The sequence below is a fragment of the Bos grunniens genome, chromosome 27, assembly GCF_055505025.1.
Source record: "Bos grunniens cultivar Pamir isolate PY7600 chromosome 27, Bosgru_T2T1.0, whole genome shotgun sequence".
NCBI classification, from domain to species: domain Eukaryota; kingdom Metazoa; phylum Chordata; class Mammalia; order Artiodactyla; family Bovidae; genus Bos; species Bos grunniens.
The window spans coordinates 6,672,143-6,700,105 of record NC_141191.1 but is presented as its reverse complement, the minus strand read 5'-3'; the positions used below and the strand labels follow the sequence as shown (position 1 = coordinate 6,700,105).

Genomic DNA, 27,963 nt, shown 5'->3' with positions numbered 1-27,963 from the left:
CAGGAATGGCTCATCAAAGCAGTTACAGATCCTGGTGCCAGAAATCCCAGTCCCTGCAGGCTCTGCCAGCTCCTCTCTCAAACCATCTGCAAAGGCCCCCACGGGAGGCGGGCCCCATCTTACTGCTCTTGGGGGGTGGGGGGGGTGTCTGAACAATGGGCAGTTGTTTACAGGGACGTTTACAGAGGGGGTCATCCTTCAGGAAGTGTGGCAGTTCTCCTAAGTGGGTAATAACAGCATGCTCGTGCAGATTTGTCAAGAAACAAAATAAATATCACCTGTCATTTGGGTGAGTCAACGGCTCTTTCAACTTGAAAGTTAAACTTTAAAAACAAAACAACCCACAAGATTACATGCTTCTGGCCAAGCGCACTATCTAGTGGCAGGCAGCCAGGGTCCTGGAATTACTGCAAAGGGTAAGAGCACATTCACAAAACAGCAGCGGCTCCAGCAGCGCAGCGGAGAGCTCGTCCCGGGGCCTGTGGGAGGAGAGGAGGCTCCGGGAAGCATCAGCTCTGGTTTACATCGAGACGGCGCAGATGCCCTCTTTCCTGGATAGATTATGATGAACACGACGTCACTGGGTGATGGTTAAAAGCGCTAGGAAGAGTGTAAGATGAGAACTCAAAAAAGCAGAAGGGAAATACATGCAGCCTTTATTCACTCAGTAAATATTTACAAAACATCAATTGTGTGTGTCATGCTGTATTACGAAGAGTATCAAAAGATTAAAGCTTGTGTCCTGGAAGGCGCACAGGCTAATAAAATATGTGAGAACAAGCAATTACTGGAACATATGCAAGTCATTATTCATCATTTGTTTTCTACTCAGTAAAAGAGATGTAGAAATTTAAGTGCTTGATTGGGTGTGTAGTGTCTTTTCTTCCTTCTCTCTGTTTTTAACCACTGTTGTCCTAAGGGCGGGCTTCCCATGTGGCACAGCGGTTAAAGAACCCACCTGGCAACGCAGGAGACACAACATACGCAGGTTCAATCCCTGGTTTGGGACGAGACCCTGGAGGATGGCAAGGCAGACTCCTCCAGTGTTCTAGCCTGGGAAATCTCACGGGCAGAGGGGCCCGCTGCACTGCAGTCCCTGGGGTTGCAAAGAGTCGGACATAACTTAGTGACTCAAAAATGTAATAAATGCACCTGTATAATTTTAACTGTTGGGCTCCTCACTTCGCTCTAAGTCTCCAAGCTTATGAAACCAGTTAGACACTCCCTACACTCTGACCCAGCATTCGCCCTCTCATGACAGACCTGTTGGGTACAAAAGGCTCCAAAACAAGACTTAAAAACAGACCCTCTTAGGGAAGCTGTGTTTTCTTGTCCGGTTGATGACTTACAAGAAAGACTGTGTTAAGGCTGATAGTATTTGAACAACAATAACAAATGTACTTTTGGAGGAGAAAAAAATCCCACATATTCATATATGTTTACTGTATAACTAGCATTAATGTTATATTTATCTTCATTGGGTTCTATGTCTGACAACATTAAACAAGCAAGAGAAAACAGGTTACGATTTGTCATAACATCTTATGCTTGTCCTTCTGAAAAGATGGGAGAAATATATTTCCTTGCCAATGACCCACATATTATAAGCTAAGGTTTTGGAGGTAATGGCACTGCTCAATTGGAGTCTCAAAATAATAAATGGTTCAACAAATTTATAAGCATATATTTAAGGTAATAAATCTAAAAAAGACAGTTTCCCACCAATGTACAAGATGGCTTTTTCCATTAAAACTGAGTACTAAACAAAAAAATCTCTAATGGAAATAATAGCTCTCAGATTTTGTAATTCTTTATTGAGTTATATCTGTTTTCAACTCTTTAAGAGATGGTTAACATGTCTTTTGCAACCAATGACTTGAATGTTCATCTTAAAAATTCTGCTGACTTGGTCTCTTGTTGTTCTTTTCTCAGAGAAAGATTTATCCCGGCTCTAATTAGAGAAAAAAAAAATTTTTTTAATGGCCATTAAAATTCACCCATTATGTCCAGGAATGACAGACTAACTAGTTCAGGACAACCTCCCCACCGTGAACAATCAGTGAAGCTGGACCAGACACAGACACGTTGATGGAGATGCCGCCAAGCTGAGAAGGCAGCGAGTCATGGAGGAAGAGAAACCTGCAGGTGAGCCAGGGGGACAGCTGGCTGCACCAAGAGGAGCACGGCCTCAGATTACCTCAACTCTCGGCAAGAAAACAGGCCAAAACTAAACAAGTGTGTTAGAGAACGTACGGCAGAAAACTAAAGAAACAACAGGTAATAGAGACAGAGACTGAAGAAGCCAGAGGACCCAGATACTGGGCTTAGAGTTGGAAACAAATGTGATTATGCACAGAGAAATAAAAAACAAAATAAACAATTTTGGCAGAACACTGGAAATTTAAAAAAATCCAAATAGAATGATGAGAACTGAAAAATACCATCAAAGAAGTTTTAAAACTTAATATATAAGTTTATCATAAGAATAGCACTGCTGCTGCTGCTGCTGCTGCTGTGTCACTTCAGTCGTGTCCGACTCTGTGCGACCCCATAGACGGCAGCCCACCTGGCTCCCCCGTCCCTGGGATTCTCCAGGCAAGAACAGTGCAGTGAGTCACCATTTCCTTCTCCAATGCATGCAGGCATGCTAAGTCCTTCAGTTGTGTCTGCCTCTGTGAGACCCCATGGACAGCAGCCCACCAGGCTCCTCTGTCCATGGGATTCTCTAGGCAAGAATACTGGAGTAGGTTGCCATTTCCTTCTCCAAGAATAGCACAATAGTGCTCATTTCACATGCTAGCAAAGAAATGCTCAAAATCCTTCAAGCCAGGTTTCAACAATACATGAACCGAGAACTTCCAGGTGTACAAGCTAGATTTAGAAATGGCAGAGAAACCAGAGATCAAATTGCCAACATCTGCTGGATCATAGAAAAAGCAATAGAGTTCCAGAAGAACATCTACTTCTGCTTCATTGACTTACACTAAAGCCTTTGACTGTGTGGGTCACAACACACTGTGGAAAATTCTTAAGAGAGATGGGAATACCAGACCACTTGACCTGTCTCCTGACAAACCTGTATGCGGGTCAAGGAGCAACAGTTAGAACTGGACATGGTTCCAAATAGGAAAAGGAGTACGTCAAGGCTGTATATTGTCACCCTTCTTATTTAACTTCTATGCAGAGTACATCTGAGAAACGCTGGGCTGGAAGAAGCACAAGCTGGAATCAAGACTGCTGGGAGAAATATCAATAACCTCAGATATACAGATGACACTACCCTATTGCAAAAGTGAAGAGGAACTAGAAAGCCTCTTGGTGAGGGTGAAGGAGGAGAGTAAAACAGCTGGCTTAAATCTCAACATTCAAAACACCAAGATCGTGGAATCTGGTCTCATCACTTCATGGCAAAGAGATGGGAAACAATGGAAGCAGTGACAGAGTATATTTTCTTGGGTTCCAAAATCACTGTGGATAGTGACTACAGCCATGAAATTAAAAGACGCATGCTCCTTGGAAGACAAATTATGACAAATCTAGACAGTGTATTAAAAAGCAGACACCACTTTGCCAGCAAAGGTCCATCTAGTGAAAGCTATGGCTCTTCCAGGAGTCATGTACAAATGTGAGTTCAGCTCCAACTCTTCGCAACCCCACGGACTGTAGCACGCCAGGCTTCCCTGTCCATCACCAACTCCCAGAGCTATTCAAACTCATGTCCATTGAATCGGTGATGCCGTCCAACCATCTCATCCTCTGTCATCCCCTTCTCCTCCCTCCTTCAATCTTTCCCAGGATCAGGGTCTTTTCAAATAAGTCAGTTCTTTGCATCAGGAGGCCAAAGTATTGGAGTTTCAACTTCAGCATCAGTCCTTCCAATGAATATTCAGGACTGATTTCCTTTAGGATGGACTGGTTGGATCTCCTTGCAGTCCAAGGGACTCTCAAGAGTCATCTCCAACACCACAGTTCAAAAGCATCAATTCTTCAGCGCTCAGCTTTCTTTATAGTCCAACTCTCACATCCATGCTTTCTATGTGGCTCAGCTGGTAAAGAATCTGCCTGCAATGTGGAGACCTGGGTTTGATCCGTGGGTTGGGAAGACCCCCTGGAGAAGGGAAAGGCTACACATTCCAGTATTCTGGCCTGGAGAATTCCCAGTCCATGAGGTTGCAAAGAGTCAGAAACGACTGAAAGACTTTCACTTTCACATCCATACATGACTCGTGGAAAAACCACAGCTTTGACTAGACGGACCTTTGTTGGCAAATGTGAAAGCTGAACCCTAAAGAAGACTGAGCATCAAAGAATTAATGATTTCGAACTGTGATGTTGGAGAAGACTCTTGAGAGTCCCTTGGACTGCAAGGAGATCAAACCAGTCAATCCTAAAGGAAATCAATCCTGAATATTCATTGGAAGGACTGATACTGTAGGTTCAATACTCTGGTCACCTGATGCAAAGAGCCAACTGGAAAAGACCCTGATGCTAGGAAAGACTGATGGCAGGAGGAGAAGGGGGTGACAGAGGATGAGATTGTTGGATGGCACCATGACTCAATGGACATGAGTTTGAGCAAGCTCCAGGAGATACAGAAAGAACAGGGAAACCTGGCATGCTGCAGTCCATGGGGTCGCAAAGAGTCGGACACGACTTAGTGACTGACAACAACAATAAAAACAGACCTCTATAGGGGGAAGGGTAAAAGAGAAGATACCCAGGACGAAATAAGGAGATGAAAAAGGAAAGATATATACAAATACAGAAAAATCATGAGGCATGGGACACAGAAGGCTCAGGTAACACATGGGGTAGATCCCCAGAAGTAAGAGAAATGAGAATTCTCCAAAGTAGAGGGAAGACCGCAAGTCTGCGACTCTGGAGCAGGCTGACAACAGAAGCAACCGAGGATGAGAGGCATCCGCCCAAACTGTGGGATGCACCACACCCTCTCCAGGCTACTCCCCTACCCAGGCGGGACCCATACCCACAGGCTCCCTGATTTCCACCCTGTTATACTGTACAGAACTCAGGATTCACAGCCTCACAGGCTTGCTCTGCAGGGCTGCCCAGAAAGGACATCACCCTACCTGCAGGTGTTACCTCAAGTTTAAGATTAAAAAAGATCATCAGGGTCCTGAGACACATGTGTTTTAAACCATTTTCATAACTACAGAAACAGTACGGATGCTAGCTCTCATGTGGAAACACAAAAATACGATCCTATATTCTACACAAGAATTCTCTGTTCCAGTAGAGGCATTAGCAGATCAAAGATATTTCCTGTAAAGCTGCTTTGTGGTTTAGTCACTAGTCGTGTCCAACTCTCGCGACCCCATGGACTGTAGCCCGCCAGGCTCTTCTGTCCATGGGATTCTCCAGGCAAGAATACTGGAGGGGGTTGCCATTTCCTTCTCCAGGGGATCTTCCTGATCCAGGAATGGAACCCGGGTCTCCTGCATTGCAGACAGACTCTTTACTAACTGAGCTATGAGGAAAACTGCTTTATTCAATGTTATATCCAGTTGCAAGATTTTTTTTTTTTTAAACTGAAAACAATTGTTGCGCTTGATGGAATCTAATCCCTTAAATATATATTTATACATAAAAACATGACTATGTTAAAAAGTCTGAAATTTCAGTTTAACACCCGGTTGTCTTGAAATCTGATAAGGAATGAAAACAAGCAGGTAAGACCTCAGTTTTGGTGGGGGAAAACAGACATGACTGGATACTAGCATAATCCTTAAGACTAACATTTCATTGGTAAGTCACAGATCTGAGACCTGTATTTAATTCACCACTACAACTCTCACTTCATAGTAAGCTTTTAACTCCAGGCAACTAAACTCAAGTGCTTTTGCTGACTTGCTATCACATAAGATACCAATATAAACACTCCTCCCCACGCTCATATTCAAACATCTCAAAAACTGCCAGGAAATTCTATCTTTAAAATTTTAAATTGAATTTTAAAAACGTTGTTATTGCTCTTGGTTTTAACCTGTACAGTGATAAACCATGACCATTCATCTCTATATTGCTACCTAAATTCACACTTCTAAAATACTTAGCCATTAAGCAAATAAAACCAGGATTTTGTTTTTGTTCTTGTTTTCTTAAAAGTCTAAAGAATAAAATCAGTTTATATGAGAAGAGTTCAGAAACAAACAGAACTTCTTCCAAGATAAATTGCTTGTTTGAACTATACCAGACACCAGACATAGTCCCTAAGGCATAACAGTGGTTCCAAACTCTGTTTCATATTAGAATTAGCTTAGGAGGAATCTTTAAGAATTCTAGTGCCCAAGATGCACCTCATATTAAAGACATCAGGAGGTCTAAGGGTGTGAGTCAGGTACTCCAACAACTTCAGATCCCTGAGATGGGACAAAGCAGGGGGCCACTGCCCTCAGGCATGATGAGCGCTTGATTCATTAGAGAAAAGGCTGTGCAGTGAATGAGGACAAGAGTAACAGATCAGGACAAAGGTCTGTGGAAGACTGGAAATCCGGGTTGTGTCCTCTGCCCTGAGGAAGACAAGGTAAACCCTCTGTGCTGGTAGCCAAGTTCCTTCCTGAGGTGGGAGACTGTACTGGATGGGGGCTTTCACAGGAAACACCAACTCAGAAGGTCTCAGGTAGAACCCGAGAGAGTCCTGCCACTTAGAGTCTTGCAGGGGGATCAGACCCAAATAGACATGTCTCCAGAGAAGACATCCAGGTGGCCAAGAGGCACACGAAGAGAGACTCAACATCACTCATTACTAGAGAAATGTGAATCAAAACCACAAGGAGTTATCACCTCACACCTGCCAGAATCCCCATCATCAAGAAGTCTAGAAACAATAAATGCTGGAGACGGTGTGGAGAAAAGGGAACCCTCCCACACTGCTGGTGGGAAGGTAAACTGGCGCAGCCACGATGGAGAACAGCATGGAGGTTCCTCAAAAACTAAACGTAAAGTAACCGCTTCTGAGCATACATGCAGAGAAAATTGTAATACGCAAAGATACACACACCCCAGTGTTCACTGCAGTGCTGTTTGCAGCAGCCAGGACGTGGAAGCAATCTACATGTCTACTGACAGATGAACAGATAAAGCGGTTGTATGGTGTGTGTGCGTGTATGTATATATAATGTGCTGTGCCTAGTCGCTCCGTTCTGTCCAACTCTTGGTGACCCCATGGACTGTAGCCTGCCAGGCTCCTCTATCCAGGAATTCTTCCGGCAAGAATACTGGAGCCGGATGCCATTTTCTCCTCCAGGATCTTCCCAACCCAGAGACTGAATGAATAAAGAGGTTGTGTGGTGTGAGTGTGTGTATGTAAATGTAATACTCAGCCATAAAAAAGAATGAAATAATGCCGTTTTGCAGGAGCACGGACGGACCTGGAGATAATCATACTGAGTGAAGTCAGACAGAAAAAGACAAATACCATAGTATATCACTTATCTGTGGAATCTAAAATACGACGCAAATGAATTTATTTACAACATACAGACTCATGAACATAAAACATGGTTCCCAAAGGGTAAGAGGGGTGAGAGAGAGACTAGGAATACGGGAGGCGGGGAGGCCCTCCAGGAGATTCTTTCCCGTGGAACCAGTAGGGGCCAGTCCCCTTCAGGGTGGACGGGACCCACGGGAAGGAGCAGGGCAGGACAGAGTGCGCACATAACAAGTATCAGAGGAGTGAGTGCTGGCCCGGCTCTGGCCCTAGTTTTTCCCAAGGAAAGGCTAGTGGCCACGTCGCACTGAGGAAGAAGACCGGGGCACGGAAACCCATCCTGGGTGCGGTCGCAGGCCACCGGCTCATCACAGGGGCACCAGGACAGGGTGGCCGGGCCAGGCACATCTGCAAGCTGCGCCAGGCTCAGGGCGGTCACCCAGTCATGACACGGGAGCCAGCGGCCCGGGGGGCTTCACACGTGTCAGGGGGGCTTGACAGTTTCTTTCCCTGTGAATCTGTGGCTCCCCCTAAAAACTGGCTCCTTCCTGATCGCCGCATGCTTATCGCTGCAGCTGTCGTGTCACTTGGATTTCAAGTTTCACTCTATTATAGTTTCTTGGCCTCATAAAAACGTGGCACAGGATAACAAAGGGCTAATTCAAGAGCTCGGCCGTGAGAGCAGATGTTGAAGGATCAAGAAGTGTAAAGTCCTCCTGGAGTGGCCCATGTGAGCCTCAGCGTGTGGGCCTCAGAACTCAGTACTGCTCTGAGACAGTGGGGAGGGGGCGGAGGAGAGAGAGAGGAGAGAGAGAGAGAGAGAGCGCGCGTGCAAGCAGGTTCCCAGGCTGCAGCCTCAGAAGACCCGAATCTCAGCAGCAAAACTGTTCCCTCCAACGGCTTCGGGTCAGGCCGTGAGCAGCTCACAAATCCCAGATGGCCGGGTTCTTCACCTCCTACCTAGTGGCTGTTTACTACTCAGATTATAGAACAACAATTGCTGGCTCGGCCAACGCTCTCTGCTCGAGGGAAGCTGGTGGCGTTTTTACAAGCGAGAAATGCCCTGGCAAAGGGCGCAAGGAGGTTGGCTCCCCAAGTAGTAACTCTGTCCTGAATGTAAGCAATGCTCTTGGTTTTACTGTCAGAGTTTCCCAACATCCACCCATAATTAATTTTTAAAAAAATCAAACGCAAGCTGGACAGAGTAGTTTATGTGGCATTAACCCAGGGCAGAACATCACGGCACGGCAGCAGCGGAAAGTTTAAGACAATGTTTGCACACACTGACCTCCTGGCCTCTCCCCTTCTTCCTGGATTCCTCCCGCAGTCTGAGGAGGTCCTGGCAGCCTTTCCGTGAGCCGGCCACAACACTGTGCCTTGTTGGTCCGCTTTTCACACCTAAAACCCAAGCGGATTGAAGATTAGCTACAAGTTTACGTGGCCTGAAATACTAATGCAACTTAAGCCGAATAAATTTTTTTTAATTAATTCACTTATTCTGGCAACAAGAAAGTATAGTCTTTGACAATAAACACTGCATACGGCTTGCTCTTTGAGGTCTAGTTATAACATTCCACTGATTATGCTCCCATATCCCAAGGAATTCACAACTCAAGGGTCAGAAACAACCGTGCCTGTCACGTGACAATGCACTAGTTCCACAGAACCCCGCTTGTCCAACTGATGGCCTGATGAGCACCATGACGCCCACAGGGACTCCTGTGCTGGTCCGATGGCTAAGACACCCAGCTCCCAGCATGGGCGGCCCGTGCACCATCCCTCGCAGGCAACTGGATCCCACGTGCTGCAACCAAGTGTTCTCATGCCACAGCTGAGACCCTGCACAGTCAAATAAACAATTAAAAAAAAAAAAGATGCCTAAACTTTATGTATTATTCAAACTCCGATTCTTCAGTTTTGATCTAATGATCAAAAACCAGCTTCTCCGAGAAGGCAGTTCTGTATTAGAGGAAATAAATCTTAGCTCTGGGGCAAGTCTGAGTTACTCTAGAAAACAGCCTTTGGTACAAAGTTTCAGGTTACAATCTATATAAATGAGAGATGGTGATTTTACGCCCCACAAGCTTACACCTCAGACCAAACTCTTGTCCCGAAGACACACAAGCCAAAAAGTGACGTATTCATCACGTCAAATGAGGCTTCGTCAGACGCTAAATGGTGTAGAAATGCTAAGTAACCAAAAGTGGAGTGTGAGTTATTTAACTGATTCACCTACAGCTGCAGCTTCAGATCATGCTCCTTGATTTCACTCTCTCTGCCCCAAAGAGCCTGCCTGCTGTGTGACTTTACCGGCATTTTGAGGCACTCAGCAGACCAGCCACAACATACACGGTTTCAGTAGGGTAGCGCACACTCTGACATGAAGGGCACTCGGCAGCCTTGGGCGACACTCGGGGCCCAGCCACCGCCTACCTGAAATGCCATCACCCTTGGATGCCAACACGCTTGTCAACAAGGTATCTACACTCAGGAGCTGCCCACTGAAGATGTTTAGACACACAGATATTGCCCCATCCTTAGAAGGAAATGGCACCCCACTCCAGTATTCTGGAAAATCCCATGGACAGAGGAGCCTGGTAGGCTACAGTCCATGGGGTTGCAAAGGCTCAGACACCACTGAGTGACTAACTCTTTCTTCTTTCTTAGGGAGCTTGCAACAATGTAGACAGACAGAAATGAACAAAACATAAGGATTAGAGGATTTAAGAGCCATCGGGAATTAAAAGTCATGTAACATGAGAGTGACTGCCGTAAGTACTTCCAATAAAATAGGACACTCTGACAAAACAGATATAATGAAGTTTGGTGAGTCTGGCTGGAAACGTTCAACTCTTCCTTCAAAACTGAGGGTTTAGCTCAGTGACGACAAAATGCAGAACAACAATGGTTAAGCATTTTGTTGAATTCAAACTAGTCATTTGCAACTCGGGCCCCCTAGATGCTCTAAGGTCAGGTTCTAAACCACCTACAGACCCTAATACTGGACTCCTTCGGAGGCTCAAACCAGTCACATGTGGATCCCACCACGCCCCCAGCAGTCTTGGATTTCTGCCCTGTCCCCCTAGTCCTTTTCCAGCCCCAGGTGACTGCCCAACCCTGGGGAAGGTTTCAGCAGCTAGACACTTTACGTGGAGCGAATGGGTTAGCGGCCATGTGAGAGGGTATTCTGTACACAGTAGCATGTGCTAAGATCTGGCTATGCCAAGTTTCTTACTTTTATTCATTTTGCCTCAATTCTAGCCGAGAACAGGAAAATAGGTTGTAAAGCATTCTGTGGGCTTCCCAGGTGGCTCAGTGGTAAACAATTCTGCCTGCCTATGCAGGAGATGGGTTCAACCCCTGGGTCGGGAAGGTCCCCTGGAGAAAGAAATGGCAACCCACTCTAGTATTCTTGCCTGGAGAATCCTATGGACAGAGGAGCCTGGCAGGCTACAGTTCCTGGGGTCACAGAGTCAAATATGACTTAGTGACTAAATAACAACAAAGTGTTCTGTAGACATAAAGGTCCAGAATGCGCATTGTCACTTAACACCTAAGACAAACATTGCTAATGACATGCTTTCACCATCACGCAGTCACAGACTGATATCAGCAAATGATTTATGTGGTTATGTTAAAGTATCAGTTCACAAAGAGCTACAGTCATTGACTCATGTCTTCTTTAAGGATGTCATCAGTGAACTGCAAGTAGCTGAAAGGGCCAAGAAAGGAGAGAACAGGTCGATCCCACTCCTTGCCGCAGTTCAGTGAGCAGACGCCGACCCCCAGCGTCCTGGCTCCCCCACCTCCTGGAGACCCTTGCTGTCTGCTCCTTGAGTGGGCTGTCATCACCTCAAAGGTGATTTCACCACAGCTCAGAAAGCCATCCATCACTGAAGTTCCTAATTTGATGCCTCTTACGGAGACCTCCCAGCTGAGATGCAGCTTGATAAACCCAGCACCTAGTGGCCGTCTGCCGTGAATGCCTCCAGGAATCTTCAGCTGGCCTCCACGTCCACCCTGTATCTGCTGTTCCTCCAGCACGCCCCCGTACGATGAGCGTTATCAACCACCCAGGACCAAAGTCATAAATCCTAGACTCTCTTCTCTCCTCACGTTCATTCTTCATTACACAAGTGATTCACGGCCTCCGTTTCAAAGGGAAAAAAAGACCAAATACAAAGGGAAAATATTCATAGCCCCAGAATGTTTATCATTCAGTTATGCTGCCTGAACTTTCACCAATTAAAAATGTCTGGGTTATCAATATCATCAAGTACTGATACATCAAGATAAGTGACCCCAGCTGCCTCTCAGAGGGCATCAGTGAATCACTACCTCCCCTCACCTAGCGGAGGTAAGCGGGATTAAGAACTATTTCAATACTGAGGGGTGATCTCTCTGGGTCAGAACCACGGGCAGACAGCATAACACATAGTTAAGAAGAAACATTAAATTTCTTCAGGGATACGTGGTCCACGGCAAGGTCCTGCCCAGGGCAGAGCAACACAAAACAAACTCTTACTCTCCACATCCATCCTCCTGCACACTCCACCTTCCTACTGCCAAGATACAGAATTAAGATTAATCACACTACCGTTAATAATATATTTAAGCAATTACTATTTACCAGAACAAGACACTCTGCAAGATCAAAGACCAAAAAGGTTAGAGAGGGCTGATTTAAGAGTCTATAATTTCAATGACAAAGGCATATACCATGACATTTTAACACTGTCCCAATGGGAAATTTCTTCTGAGCTCCTAAAATCTGAATAATGAATTACTTAGGAGCGATGCAGAATGCACAATTTTGAGACTGTGGTAAGAAAGTCCTTTCTATATATACTATTGGGATTTGGGATATGTGCAAGTTTGCAGGTTCTATGCAAGCAAGACTCAGCTGACAATTCACACACACACACACACACACACACACAGAGCTGCCAAAACATCAAGTTCATTTTGTTAACCAAGAAAGCCAAACTAAAATCTAATCATAATCTTCAAAAGATGACGTGGCATCATTTCCTTTATAATCATTGTAAAGATAATTAAAACATGGATTTTAAACATGCAGATCAGTTTTAATACCATATAACCTCTCCCATTGGGAGTCACCTATCCATCTTTTGAATTCTCTGATCCTTGTATGTAGGTTAACCTCACATGTTCCCTGCACATCTAAGCTTGAAGGAAAGGGACAGAGCTTCACCTCGTTACCCTGCTAGTGCTCACACGTTGAACATAGAAGACGCACAGAGTACACATATGATTAATTTGGAAATGAAGTCAAATAATCAACAGGTTCTAACACCTTCCTTGTAGTCAGCCTTCCTGCTAAGGCTGAGTAACCTACATTGAGCTGCCAGGACTGCTTACCTCCTCTGGTAGGTTCCAGAGGAAAGGGTATAGGGAAGCACTCAGGCTAAACATGACACCTTAGAGACAACTCCTGAAAACCCTCCCCCCAAACACTAAATGTTTTGGTAACTGGCAAAATGGATTAAAGAAATGAGCTGTAACTGGTGATATCACCAGCTTATCAGTCAGAGTAAAGGATGCCAGGAATATCTCTCAGTTAGTCAGGGATGGGCTAAAATATCACAGGACCCTCTTACCCCTGTATGAATAGGGCAGGTGACAAAGCTGGTACCTGGGGGTCATATCCAAGACTTGGTCCCAAATGGCTGTATGAGAAACCATAGGGCTGAGGGCTTTCTAGCAGCCTGGTGTTGACCAGTATACAGAAAGGAGCCCTCAGAATCCTGTCTGCCTCTTGTAAAGCTTTCAGATCAGGAGCAGACAGAGGAGCCCGCGGTGCTACAGTCCATGGGGTCACAAGTCGGACTCAACTTAGTGACTAAACCACCATCACCATCACCACAGTTAATTTAAAGGACAACACCTGAGACTTCAGCACACTGATATGTGGAGAGTCCCCCATTTGCGTGCCAAAATGTTTAATAAATATCTGTGTGTCTGGAGACTTGCCTTCAACAAGAGCTGGTAGACGGAGCTCGTGTTATAGAAATGTGCTAAGAAGCCTTCATCAACCTCTTCTGGCGACTGTTATTTATGAAAAAGAAGAACCTAATAACTGGACAGGGCCGAACAGTTTAGATAAGGCATGTCTCTGTGCTGACACGCAACTCCATCACCCACAGACAAGCCTCGATCAGACCAAGGGACGGGGGGAGGGTGTGGGCCTGGGAAGGATCTCCTTCTGCTCTTGCCCACAGCCAGGTGGCACCAGTGGAAGGACGCCCTTCAGCGACCTTTGTTAGCAAGGAACCAGCAATGGCCTGGCTGTGCAGTAGTTCAGGGGGAGTCGGATTTATCTGCTTGACCATGAAGACCCACTCAGGTGGTTGCCTGAAGAGCTGTGGTCAGAAGTCCCAAGCGGGGAGGGGGAGCGAGAGCCATTTCCACACATTAAGTAACAACAAGCAGTTTTATACACTTCCTGTCCTGCAGTGCCAGAAGTTAAAACCGTGGGATCTCAATTCTCATGGAAATTTAACATAATCTATTTCCCACAAGCCACCTACAGTTCCAGCAACGACTTATAGACCTTGAGGAAAGGGCAAAGCACACATTTACTCAAAACCCAAGTGACTGCAAAACCGAGGCGCTTCCTCTGCACTCAGATAGCCTGCTACAAAGAACACGTAGGGGACACTCTCGGGGGATCCCAGAGATCTTTCCTAGGCAAGCATACACTCCAGGAAGACATCTGCTCAGGGACTGGTAGCAGGATCTGGCAGCCCCCATCTGTGTGAAACAGCATTCGGTGAAATCCCTAAAATCTTACTACGTGGTAGTATTAGGAAACATTAACATCAATTTTCGTGACAAGAACTCTCAATCTGAACCGCTATTAAGTTATCCCTCCCCAAAAGGAGAATTTTATCCTCATTAGAATTGTATTACAAAAGACTTTACTGAACTTGTTTCATCAATAAAAAATTCGTGAAAATGGTTTTCTCACTATACCTACATACCTTGATTTTGCCTCCTGACCCACAAAGTTTAAAATATTTTAGACTAAAATATTTTGACTTGTTACAGGAAATACATTTAAAGATGAGGCAGTTTTGCTGCTCCATTGACACCAATATGGAAATGACTGACATGTTTCAAAAACAAAAAACGATGTTAAGACACCAGGACACCATAGTCCTATGCATGCAGTAAAGCCCCCCTAACATGTCCTGAACTTAAGGCGCTTGTGCAAACACTCCCACGAAACGTCCGGAAGGAAACGCACCACTGCTGGTAGCCTGTCTCAAGCAGACACTGACCACGGCCTGTGCACGGGCACCTGGGGTTACATCCAAAACATCAATCACAACTGGCTTCTCATCACACCTGGAAACAAAAGCAAAGCACCAAAGGCTTGCCCCTGCCTGACAGCACTTCCTCCCACTCTCAGCCCAGAGAGTAGCTGCTGCTGCGGCGGGCTCACTGCGGCTCCTGCGAGCATTTTCGACCTCAGGACATTAGCATTTGCCGTTTCCACAGGCTGAAGGTACCTCTTCTCCTGTGCCCAGGCCTGAGGGCCGAGGTCATCACCTCCGAGAAGCCCTCCCTGGCTGCCTTCTCTAACCAGCACACCTCTACTCATGCTTCTCACTACCCGACGTGACGCTGACATTCCTGTGCTGTCCATCCTCCTCATTAGGACATGGCCTCTGCATGTTTGGGGTGGGGGAAGACAGGAGTCACTGCCCACTTCTCTCCCGTCTCCCTGGGAATCAGAGGCGACCATGGGACACAACAGCTGCATGGAAATAGCTGCTAAATGAACCAACAGAAGGAGGCGAGGTCAGGACGGTTTTACTCTTTTTAGCGATTTGTCTTACACTGAGCATGTGCTTGTTTAGTTTATGAAACTAGAAAATAAAGTTTAGAAAGAAAAAACTACTGGTTAATAGGTAACCTTTCATGCAAAGATGGAAGGATAGAATTGGTATGGACCTAAGAGAAACAGAAGATACTAAGAAGTGGCAAGAATACAAAGAAGAACTGAACAAAAAAGGTCTTACAGGCCCAGATAACCACGATGGTGTGCTCACTCGCCTAGAGTCAGATATCACGGACCGCAAAGTCAAGTGGGCCATAGGAAGCATTACTATGAACAAGCTAGTGGAGATGATGGAATTTCAGCTGAGCTATTTCAAATCCTAACAGATGATGCTATTAGAGAGTTGCACTCAACATGCCAGCAAATTTGGAAAACTCAGCAGTGACCACACAACTGGAAAAGGTCAGTTTTCATTCTAATCCCAAAGGGCAATGCCAAAGAATGTTCAAACTACCACACAATTGTGCTCATTTCACATGCTAGCAAGGTAATGCTCTAAATCCTTCAAGCTAGACTTTAACAGTACATGAATTGAGAACTTCCAGATGTGCAAGCTGATTTAGGGAAGGCAGAGGAACCAGAGATCAAAATGCCAACATCTGCTGGGTTACAGAAAAAAAAAGAGAGAACTCCAGAAAAACATCTGCTGTACTGACTACACCAAAGCCTTTGACTGTGTGGATCACAACAAACTGGAAATTTCTTAAAGAGATGGGACTATCAGACCATGTTACCTGCCTCCTGAGAAACCTGTATGCAAGTCAAGAAGCAAGTTAGAATCAGACACGGAAAGACAGACTGGTTCCAAATTGGGAAAGGAGTACGTCAAGGCTGTATATTGTCACCCTGCTTATTTAACTTATATGCAGAGTACATCATTGGGCTGGATGAATCACAAGCTGGATCAGGACTGCCGGGAGAAATATCAATAACCTGAGATACGCAGATGATACCACCCTAACAGCAGAAAGCAAAGAGGAACTAAAGAGCCTCTTGATGAAGGTGAAAGAGGACGGTGAAAAAGCTGGCTTAAAACTCAACATTCAAAAACCTAAGATCAGGGCATCTGGTCACATCACTTTGTGACAAACAGATGGGGAAACAATGTAAACAGTGAAAGACTTTATTTCCTTGGGCTCAAAAATCACTGCAAATGGCGACTGAAATTAAAAGATGCTTGCTCCTTAGAAGAAAAGCTATGACCAATCTAAATGGTGTATTAAAAAGCAGAGACATCACTTTGCCAAGAAAAGTCCATCTGGTCAAAGCTATGGTTCTTCCAGTGGTCAGGTATGGATGTGAGAGTTGGACCCTAAACAAGGCTGAGAGCTGAAGAACTGATGCTCTCAAACTGTGTTGCTGGAGAAAACTCTTGAGAATCCCTTGGAGAGCAAGGAGATCAAACCAGTCAATCCTAAAGGAAATCAGTCCTAAATAATCATTGGAAGGACTGATGATGAAGCTCCAATCCTTTGGCCACCTGATGCAAAGAGCCGACTCAATGGAAAAGACCCTGATGCTGGGAAAGACTGAGAGCAGGAGTGGGCAATAGAGGATGAGATGGTTGGATGGCATCACCGACTCGATGGACCCGAGGTTGAGCAACCTCTGAGAAACAGTGAAGGACAGAGAAACCTGGTGTGCTGCAGTCCATGGGGTCATGGAGAGTCAGACAGGACTGACTGAACGAATGACAACGACTTCAAAGGTTACTTTTTAAAAAATCAGGTTTCTCCCTCCATGCACTTTTCTACTAACATTTATTTTTGAGTCTCTTAGTAACTTGTTCTCACAAGTTCTACAGCACATCTTAGATACTACCAACAGCAATGAGTAAAAGTAAACAGAAAGCATAAATTGAAAAATGACTTTTATTTCAAAATCAGGATTTGGAGAGGCACAGCTTGCTGTACAGACTGGGTTTTGCTGCTCCGCAGTTTCAGCATCTCTCGACCGTCTAGGATGGCTGCAGGCGAAGTGCATTTACCTGTGCTGGGTTCCCAAAGAGGGGAAATGCCAGGTGGGCTGACTATGGACCTCCTAAAACATCGGTGGGTCCTGATTTTACATAACAAAACAAAGGGATAGGGTTAGGTTACCAGATAGTTAGGTCTTTTCCTGCCCTAAATTCAGTGACCTGTCTACTGAAGTGACATAAAACAAGGGGCATCCAAATGTCCTGACATTAGTACACTGAGAATATCTGACCCATTTCTGAGTCAGACTGAGCTATTCCAGTGTCCTCCCCGCACCCCATGACCCCACAAGGGCCCTGGATATGGGGTGAGTCCCAGAGGAGGGCGATCACTGCTCACAGTGTTGGGACTGTATGGTGCTTCACACTATCTGAAAGCAGATTTTTATTTTTACTTGGTTTATGCTTGCACATCATTAAGCATTATTCAAAAGCTGAAATGAAAACCGAGAATGAGAATGTAAGGTTCAAGAACAGGATCTGCTTAATTACTACAACTCTGTATACCCACTGTTTTCTATTAACTTTAGATCTGACATCATTTTAAAGTCAGTATTTTGAAAGCACATACTAACCATAAAGGAACATAAAGGTTGTCAAGTTTTATGTATTTTATAAATATATAATAAAGTTTTATATGGATGAGAAAGCTCAGATTTAAAAATGTTAATAATACACAGACTAAATTCTCTGAGATGATTCTGAGGAGTCTGAACCCAAGGAAAAAATACGCAACACAACTACGTCCATTTCAATCCCTATGACTTCCCCATTTTAAAAACGTTTAAGATGGGGGGGGGGTGGGTGCGGAGATGAAAGTTAAGATGATTTCAGGATTTAACAAAATAATGAAGAATAAACTTGGCTTCACTGAAATTTTAACCCAATCTTTAGGTGGAGATGATTTAAGTTCATGATTTTTCACTTTTGACTGCTGAAACCTATTTGTCCATACAATAAGAAAGTCAAAAAGGCTTTCTATTGTTGTTCAGTTCAGTCCCTCAGTCGTGTCCAACTCTTTGTGACCCCATGAATCGCAGCACGCCAGGCCTCCCTGTCCATCACCAACTCCCGGAGTTCACCCAAACTCATGTCCATAGAGTCAGTGATGCCATCCAGCCATCTCATCCTCTGTCGTCTCCTTCTCCTCCTGCTCCCAATCCCGCCCAGCATCAGGGTCTTTTCCAATGAGTCAACTCTTCGCACCAGGTGGCCATAGTATTGGAGTTTCAGCTTTAGCATCAGTCTTTCCAATGAACACCCAGGACTGACCTCCTTTAGAATGGACTGGTTGGATCTCCTTGCAGTCCAAGGGACTCTCAAGAGTCTTCTCCAACACCACACTTCAAAAGCATCAATTCTTCAGCACTCAGCTTTCTTCACAGTCCAACTCTCACATTCATACATGATCACTGGAAAAACCATAGCCTTGACTAGATGGACCTTTGTTGGGAAAGTAATGTCTCTGCTTTTGAATATGCTATCTAGGTTGGTCATAACTTTCCTTCCAAGGAGTAAGTGTCTTTTAATTTCATGGCTGCAATCACCATCTGCAGTGATTTTGAAGCCCCCAAAAATAAAGTCTGACACTGTTTCCACTGTTTCCCCATCTATTTTCCATGAAGTGATGAGACCAGATGCCATAGTTTTCTGAATGTTAGGCTTTAAGCCAACTTTTTCACTCTCTTCTTTCATCAAGGGGTTTTTTAGTTCCTCTTCACTTTCTGCCATAAGGGTGGTGTCATCTGCATATCTGAGGTTATTGATATTTCTCCTGTTCTATTGTTGTTACATTTGCTATAATGACATAGTCTGTGGCTGCTAAGTCACTTCAGTCGTGTCCAACTCTGTGTGACCCCATAGATGGCAGCCCACTAGGCTCCTCTGTCCCTGGGATTCTCCAGGCAAGAATACTGGAGTGGGTTGCCATTTCCTTCTCCAGTGCATGAAAGTGAAAAGTGAAAATGAAGTCTCTCAGTTGTCCCTGACTCAGGGACACCAAGGACTGCAGCCTACCAGGCTCCTCCGTCCATGGGATTTTCCAGGCAAGAGTACTGGAGTGGGGTGCCATTGCCTTCTCTGACATAGCCTGCTACCATGGTTTTAATTACAGATAGGAATAAATCTATTTAAATTATATATGCTTAAAGCAAATAAAAGAAAGTCTAAAAAGGTCTATTACAATGAACTACTTGCTTAGAGTATTAAATATTTCTCCACAGCTAACACCAGGTAGTTTTTTCAAAAATAAATATTGATAACTTACTTTCATTTATGTTTTTATGTCTTTTCTTGACAAAATGCATGATTTACACTGCCATAATTTCCCTTCTAAAATAAACAGCCTCACTGTTATAAAAAGATGCAGGATTTACACTGCCTTAATTTCCCTTTTAAAGTAAACAGCCTCCCCGTTATGAACAGATCATTTTACAAGCTCTCCACTACTGTGCATCTTTGCTCAGTGATGCTGCAGTGAGAGGCTACAGTGAAACCAGGACAAACACCCTCTCAAGGCCATTCTTCACAAAAGATAGCACCTATAGGACTTAGAGAAATGTATTCATAATAATAGGCTTAAAGCAAGGAACCTAGAAACTCCATAGGGCAGTAAGCTGTCTACTCCTCAAGAATAAAGAATTTATCATTGTAAATACCAAACATACATTCTTCAAAGTTTTTTAAAAAAGGGAAAAAAAGAAATATTTTGCTTATGAAAAAGCTGTGTTATGTGTGGCAGCTGGACGCCCTGCTGCCCATTCTGAGTGGAGAGAACTGTGAAAGGGGTTCACGTACTTCCACTGCTGCCGTGGGCTGGCGCCCCCCTCGCCCCCGCGGGTCTGTCCTCAGCACAGCCGCCTGCAGCGCTTGGTTTACCCTCACTGTGCACTGCAGCGGACTCCGTCGTTTCAGGAGGAGCGCCTTCTTTCTGCGTGCTCTGGGGGTCAGTCCATTCTTCCGTCTCCTCCCTGCTCCCTTTCAGAGGGTTGCGGTCTCCCTGTGGTCCCGTCTGGGGGATGAGTTGGCTGCGGGTTTGTGGAGCGTCACCCCCAGCGGGGCGGACATCGCCCCCACCCTGGGCCTCGGCACGGGGACAGGGCCCCGGGGTCCCATCAGCAGCAGACGTGCCCCCCGAGGTCCCGCCGCCCAGCCCCGCGTCTGCCCCGGAGAGTGCAGGCTTCGCCGTGGAGCAGGTGCTGACGGCGAGCCTGGGGCTTCTGCCAATGAGGGAGAGGTCAGCCCTGTCCAGGAGGCTGGTCCTCTCGGTCTTGGAAAGGCTCCTCTGGCAGTGGAGCGCAGGGGGTCTGGAGGGCAGCTGCTCCCCAAGAAGCCCCTCCGAGACCCTCTCCTTGAGATTATCAGGAGAAAAGTAATCATCATATGAGAACTCCTCGAGGGCCAGACTCTTGACAGCGGGCCTCCGCACAGACCGCAGGCCACGCTCTGCCTTCCACAGCCGCAGTCGGGGAGCAGGGCGCTGCCTGAGGGACCGCCTCCTCTTCCGTCTCTCCTCCAAGCCTGGACAAGAGTTCTCCGGTGTCTTTTTTCTCTTGGCTGAGGAGCCCATGTGTTGTTCACGGCCTCCGGGACGGCCTTTTGTAGCAGAGGACACAGGAGACAAACGCTTCTTCCCATCAGACGACCCCTGGGCCACCGGCTTCGATGGCTTTGAGATAGGGGTGACAACCCCACCCGCAGCCCTGCTCTGCTGGGGGGTCTCTGCCTTGGGAGGACTGCTGGTGGATCTGCGAGGAGTCAAGAGATCCAGGGGACAGGGAGCTGCTGAGGGGCCGACGCTGCCTGTCTGCAACACCGGCGACGCAGCACACACATCACTTCCCCTTTCAGTAATGAACTCGAACAGTTTCCCCTCCTGAGTCCCACTTGCGGAGCCTCCACAGAGATCGTCAGCAGACACGGGAAGACCACCAGCCAAAGAGTTGTCTGGAAAATATTAATGAAGAATTCACTTTTTAAGGGTTTAAATTAGTATAGAAGTACTTGTCAGTACAACAATACAACGACGCTCCCTGAGCGCAGCTCCTGGTGCAGAAGGGTCCTCCTCCTACCCTGTCAGGACGCCTTCCGGCTGGCATTCCCAAGCAGGAATGCCAGGCTCCCCACACCTCAGACAGGACGAGGTCAGGAGGCGGGAACACACTCTGGACATCCACCCGCCGGGTGCCTGGCTCCAGGAAGAGCACCCACAGCCAGTCATGGACCCTCGAGGAAGCCAGGACTCTAGATGGGAGGCTGCCGCGTCCAAGCTCCAGTGCGATGGACTCCACATCTGAGGCGACAGCAGGGTCTTAACCCAGCCACAGCATTAACGCTCTACTTAGAGGGAAAGAATGGAGGTAGCCCCCAGGGAACAGGGGGAATCCCAGCAGGTGGATGGTGCTGTGTGTCCCAAAGTCCACAGCTGGAAACGCAGCACACATTTAACTCTATTAATAGCAACTCACTGACTCACAAGCTCAGCTCACTTTTCAAAAGGCTGACAAGCAGCGTGACATGGCCTAGGAGTACAGATTCTGAAGCCAGATGGCCTTGGTCGAAACCTGGGTCAGCCAGACAGCAGGCCCGCACACGAGCTGTCTGCCTTCACCATGGCCTGGTATTCTCACTGGCAGAATGGGGACAACAGTGTCCACGGCACAGGGCTAACAGGAGAATCGGATGAGACAGAAACACGCAAGCAATCCCACAAGGAAACAAGGAAATTCCGTTTACAGTTGTCACTCGTTTCCAACTGACATGAAATAATGTGCATTAGGCATGAAGTAAAAAAGATGGGGATAATTCAAGACACATGGGCAAATAATTTCAACACAAAGACATTAAAGACTAAACCACGCACAAAACAAAGCCTCTGTTTAATCCTAGTATCTTGGCTGTGCTTTGTTACTGTCACTGTGGCGGCTTTCAGAAGACAGTCCGTAACAGTTTACAACTTTTGAATATATTCCTGCCAGGGAGCACTGCTATTTACATGGCCCTAACGGGGGCTGGTGACATGGTTTTAAGAAACGGAATATGACCAGAAAGACAACACCCAGGAAAAATGATCATTTAGAGTGAAATAAAGACTTCCACATTTACAAAACCACGTCCATAATACAAAATTCTAATTTTACCAATTCTTTCCAACACTGCTTCTAATTAGAAAGTCTCTTTTGTTTTTTATCTCCTGTAGTTTTTGTGATCTATACCTACTTCCTGACTTGTTCATACATTCATTACACACTGTGTGAACCAACTCTCTCCTGGCTCTGTTAGTTCTCAGTACCGTAAGCTCACTGCATAGTTTAAACCACTGTATGGTTTAAACACACTACTTTAAGCTCACTGCATAGTTAAAAAAACTGTATGGTTTAAATACAGTACTTTAAGTTCACTGTATAGTTTAAATTGCATGCAGATTGGTTCACGTACAATTTTTTTTTTAAATGAGCAATTGATTCTGTGCCAAGAAAGCAAATATCTAGGAGAAAAAGCAGGGGAACCAAAAGCATGCTTATAAGTCATATAATTTCTCATGGCTTAATTTTAGTACAGCATCTATTTTTTGTAAATTACGACACCTAATTTCAGGGTGAAATTCACAAATTCTAGTTTTTAAATTGTTTTTCTCATTAGAAAAACGTTCAAACAGGAAAATCACATTACCAATCTTAAATATATCACAGAAAAGAAAATAATTTTACCTGAACACAAAGTATCATGTGAAAGGTTCAAAGATGCTTCATGCAGAAGGTTCACAGTGTTATCATCAGACTGTTCAATCATCTGGGAGGCTGAAAACACAATCACAACTCCTCATTAACACAGCTCTGAGCTCTGGGAGCAGATGAGGCCGACAGCAGGCCCACTTGTTCAGCTCTTGTATGACACACAGAACTTACTCCTGGTACTTCCCATTCTAGACTTCAGCAGCACGATGAGCACACAAACTATGTCTTACTCAAGTCTACTGCTGATAAGAGTCATTAAAATATAGTTTATACAAGTCATTCCATAAAAAGGGCATGAACCCCTAGGATAATAAAATTTGGAAGGGATCTGGGGAGTCGGCCACCTTGAACCTAAGCAGAAGCTCAACAGAGGCAAACAGAGCGTTTCAGTCAGTCTCACTGCTCCATGGTCAAGGCCTTTTTTCACAATAATCACAGACAGCTGCCTCTTTGAGCAAAGTAGTGGTTCTCAACCAGGGGTCGCCTGGGCGCCCTGCAGACACCGCTGGACATCACGGGTTGGGTGGGGTGGACCGTGAGCGTGTTTCGGGCATCTAGCAGGCAGAAGCCAGGGATATTGCTGAACGTTCTGTCAGGCACAGGACTCTGCAACAGCAAAGAAACACCCAGCCCCAAATGTGCAGCGTGCAGACACTGACAAAGCCTGGAGGTTTCATAGGGGACTTTCAGGTGACCAGTGACTTAACAAGCAAGACCATGGGTGTTATTTTCAAAGGCCATGCAGATCAGGAACAAAATTGATACCCTGGTCACACAGACAAAGACTTTTTTTTGAGGAGACTATAAAGGATACTTTTCTGAGAAAACAATTATAAAATGAGAATAAACCAAGATAAGGAAGGTAAGCACAGAAACAAAATTTTCAGTTGTTTTAAACTGTGCTGGAGGCAGTTATGTAGCACAATTAACACTGCAAAGCAATGGAGTAAAGTCTAAGGCAAATTACTCCACATACACATAAAGGCAAATACACAATTATTTGCTGAACCAATTTGGATATTCCCCTGGGACACTGGTAGTGTCCTACCTCAACAACCATTTCCATCTTCCTCTTACAACAGAACCAAATTTAATTAGTGTAAATACACATCCCAGTTAAGACTACATGTCAGTCTTGTTTGCCAGGCCCTGCAGACGACTTGGTTTTGTTTCCTACTTCCTAGGCTAAAACTACTGCGTTCCCTTAGCTATGTCATCCTGAATACCACTGGCCATTCTAAAGTTAACTGGAAGATTAAATTAGATGTATGAAAACAAACACACAGAACTGTATTATATTTCCTGCTTATCTAGAGTGCCTTTTTGCCTCTGCAGCTCTTGAGCCATAAATGGTTGCACTTAACTTGCAACCAGGAATGGCCACAGGACTGCGTCTGGCCAGCGGAACCCGGCAGTGGCAGCGGACAGAACCTGGTGGGGCTGCTCACAGGGAACTGGCCCCGAGGAAGGCAGGGCAGGAAGATGGGGCCCAGGCTCTTCAGAACACTCAGAACACAGACCTGCCTCCTCTTTTGTCAGGACAAAGAAACGCAACATGTTTATCTGCTATTGGCAGCCACAACTAACCTTAAAACCTTAACTGCCCGCTGCAATATGATATACAAACACAGATTCAGGACAGATGAAATAACTAACCTTAAACTGTAAGAGTAATAGAAGAAAATGTAACAGCTACAACAACTTTAAAACCTTGTGCAGGAGGAGTTCTACACATCACAGGAATCCTGAAGGCCAGAAGGAAAAGACAAACAGGTTTGTCTACCTTAAACATAACGTATCTGTTTCTTACAAGTCACCGCATGTTAAATGATAAACAGCAGAGTCTGTGCATGTTATTCAACAGTCTATTTGCTGAGTGCTTCCTACATAAGTACAAGTGCTCACACAAGAAGCTGGGAGAGAATCCTTGTAACATGTAATTAGCTCTTATAAATCAGAAAGAAAGTAATACATAATAGGCAGTTGTACAAAGATTCAGAAATAATGTACAGAGCATAACATTTAAATGCAGTCAGTGGTATGAAGACTTTCAACCTCACTAGCAAACACACTGGCGACCTCAAAAGCAAATTAAACAGAGAACTGAAAAGTTTCCATCTCAGATTGAGAGAGATGTGAAGACTAATGCCATCCAGTTTACCAAGGGTGAGACCCTGAAGTTCTCATAAACGACTGGCAAAGGGTGAAATGGCACAAACTTTCTGAAGGGCAATTTGACAATATCTACCAAAAGCTTTAAAGTCTGCCTTCGTGACTTAATATTATTGCAAATACATGAAATACACAGAAACGTATTCATGTAGAAGCATGTCCACTAGCATGTGGGCTATGAGAGCAAACGGTAGGGAGCAAGCTGGATGGCCAAAAAGGAAAATGACCACATACCATGCAGCTAAAAGAAAGAAAATAAAACTGCAGCACTATCTCTAAAAAGAAAAACTAGAAAAATAGACAATGAAACATCTTAAAAAAAAAGAGAGAGATATTCTACACCAAGATACTTCTAAATGAAAAAAGGTTTAAAGTAAGAAGTATGCCACAATCTAATTAAGGTAAAGAAAAATTACACCACTGCAAAGAAAGATACAGAAACCTGATCTTTTTCATGACTACATGGATGACCCACTTGAAAAAGACCTGGAGAAACACAAAACTCATGTTACCCAGGGGCAGAGGAGAATTAGGTGGGAATCAAGACGGAGGTTTATTACAAACAATACACTGGTCAATGTTTTATGAAAACATGCTTGTGTATTACTTAAAAATTTAAGATAAAAGAAATAAAAGTAAAAGGTAAACTGAAGCATTAGATACTTAATCTAAAGCAAACTTCAGAAGAGGGGAATGATTAATTTTTTAAGAAAGAAAAATCCCAAATATATTAAATAGCAAAGGTATACAACAAATAGGGTTTTAAACCTGGAGAATACTAAAAACCCACTATATTCTTAAAAAATCAGAATAAAGCAAAAGATTTTCTGGAAGAAAGTATCAACAAAGTCTACTCTGAAACAGTTAAAATCAAGAAACATCAGCTAAAAATGTAAAAGAAAAAGCCCTTTCCACGATTGATTCACCTATTTCACAATTCTCCCTGTGTCAAGTGCCAGCACTTACAGGTGGGGGAAAGGTTTTCCCGTTTCTCCTTCATCTCCTGCAGCCTCTTCTTCATCGCACTGTGGTGGCCCCTATAGACTTTACCTGTCGGACTGTACACCAACGAGCCATTAGATTCAAATGAGAGAACAGGAACATTGGTACCTGAAAATAAATATCCGGTTTTAAGTTAAAAAATGCCTTCCTTCTTCAACAATGTTTTTCCTTTAAGGACACCCTTGTCCCCCTTCCGCAGGTTTCCCCTTCCCTTCTGGCAGACACACAGAGACCCACGGGTGAACTTGGCGGCAAGAAGGGAGCTCGAGGGACCCCCGAGCCCTGCAGGGACGGGCTCGACGTGAGCCACGCTGGGGGGCGGGGCGCAGCCTGGAGCACAGGAGGCGGACACAGGCACCAGGGAGAGAGACTTGATTTGTTAGGGAAAGGAAGGACTGAGCTGAGGACAAGGGATTCAGCCAGTTTTCTGCGTTATCGGGCATCGTGCACAGGCTCAACACCTAGAGGAATGAACACTTTCTATTTCTATGCTAAGCATTATAGTTTAACAAAACTGCTTATCTGTATCAGTGATGTGTCAAGATTGGTCTGAAACAATGAATTGAGAGACCAGTGAAAAAGGTAAAAAAGAGAAATACTAAGAACACATGAAGTACTTCAAAGTCTGATATGATCTTTGAAAGTATTTTTCTAAATCATTACAAGAACTATCATCTAACATCTGACTACTCTGGATAACAAAATAAAAACACCAAGTCCTGGGTAAAAATACAGATAGACAGACAGACACACACACACATACATAAAGAAGAAATAACGGATTCATTCCAATAGAGTTAATCAAAGACCACATCTTTAATAATCATCCCTGGGGGAAAAATAGTTCCATTAATCTGGTGAACGGTTAGTTCAACAGTGTGGCCCAATGATGGCTGTGGTCAAGTTTCTTGCAGTGACTTGTGTCTCTGACCTGTGAGGCTAAAACTGTACCCCTCAGCCACATCCCCCAGGATGCAGGAGTCAGCCGGCAAACGAGGCCACAAGCACAGACACGAGCACCAAGGACATCCTGGTCTCTCAGCTTACCCAGAGTGGTTTTCTGCTGTTGCAGCTCTTTAGCCATTTTCTCAAATTTCCTTTGCAGTCTTTTATCGTTTTCTGGTGTTCTGGGAATAAAATCTTTGGGCTGCATACACTTGCGCTGCACAAGAAGAACATAAAAATTAACACCGCACTGTTGTGCAAGACAGGAAAAGAAACCTTTCACACACACTGCTGTTACCTTTTGTAATATCAATAATAAAACCTGCTTAGAGAGGTATTTCTTGCACTATATGTGAATTTGTAGTATTTATTCTTTCTACAACTGTGAGAACATGGACAGAATTTTAAGACTTAATAAAGCACTATATGGGCCTTTTCAGGTGGCTGAGTAGTACAGAATCTGCCTGTCAAAGCAGGAGACGTGGCTTCCATCCCTGGGTTGGGAAGATCCCCTGGAGGAGGAAATGGCAATCCACTCCAGTATTCTTGCCTGGGAAGTCCCATGGACAGAGAAGCATCGCTGGCTACAGTCCCTGGGGTCGCAAAGAGTCGGACATGAGTGAGCAACTGAGCACCGAGGCAAAGAGATGTATGCTAAATAGCTACATTTTCTGAGGCATTTTCAGGGTCTTTGCATCGTTTCCATGAGAATTCTTAAAATTAGTCTCTTTTTCCTAACTTTTGCTACTTTTAGTTATCCACTCCCGCCGCCACCCCCCACCCCAAAAAAAATCATGACATGGTAAAATGACACACA

General features: G+C 44.9%; 1 protein-coding gene across 37 annotated transcripts in view; it reads right to left on the bottom strand.

The window, feature by feature from the left end:
- The window catches only part of MCPH1 (microcephalin 1), a 232,385-nt gene that overhangs the window by 179,285 nt on the left and 25,137 nt on the right, over positions 1–27,963 (bottom strand). For 21 of the 37 annotated variants that reach the window (XR_015155995.1, XR_015155994.1, XR_015155996.1 and 18 more), the window contains 5 exons: positions 27,249–27,363; positions 26,166–26,309; positions 23,001–23,090; positions 20,089–21,237; positions 8,739–8,848 (listed from right to left, as the gene is read on the bottom strand). Coding sequence is in view for 33 of the 37 variants with exons in the window: in XM_086379712.1 (XP_086235838.1) it covers positions 8,739–8,848; positions 20,089–21,237; positions 23,001–23,090; positions 26,166–26,309; positions 27,249–27,363 (1,608 nt within the window). In the remaining 4 variants the exon portion in view is untranslated. Of the gene's footprint in view, positions 1–291; positions 601–968; positions 1,097–1,794; positions 1,952–7,469; positions 8,220–8,738; positions 8,849–17,170; positions 17,376–20,088; positions 21,238–23,000; positions 23,091–26,165; positions 26,310–27,248; positions 27,364–27,963 lie in introns of those variants that run through there. The other 16 variants (XR_015155997.1, XM_086379742.1, XM_086379733.1 and 13 more) reach the window with 6 other exon arrangements.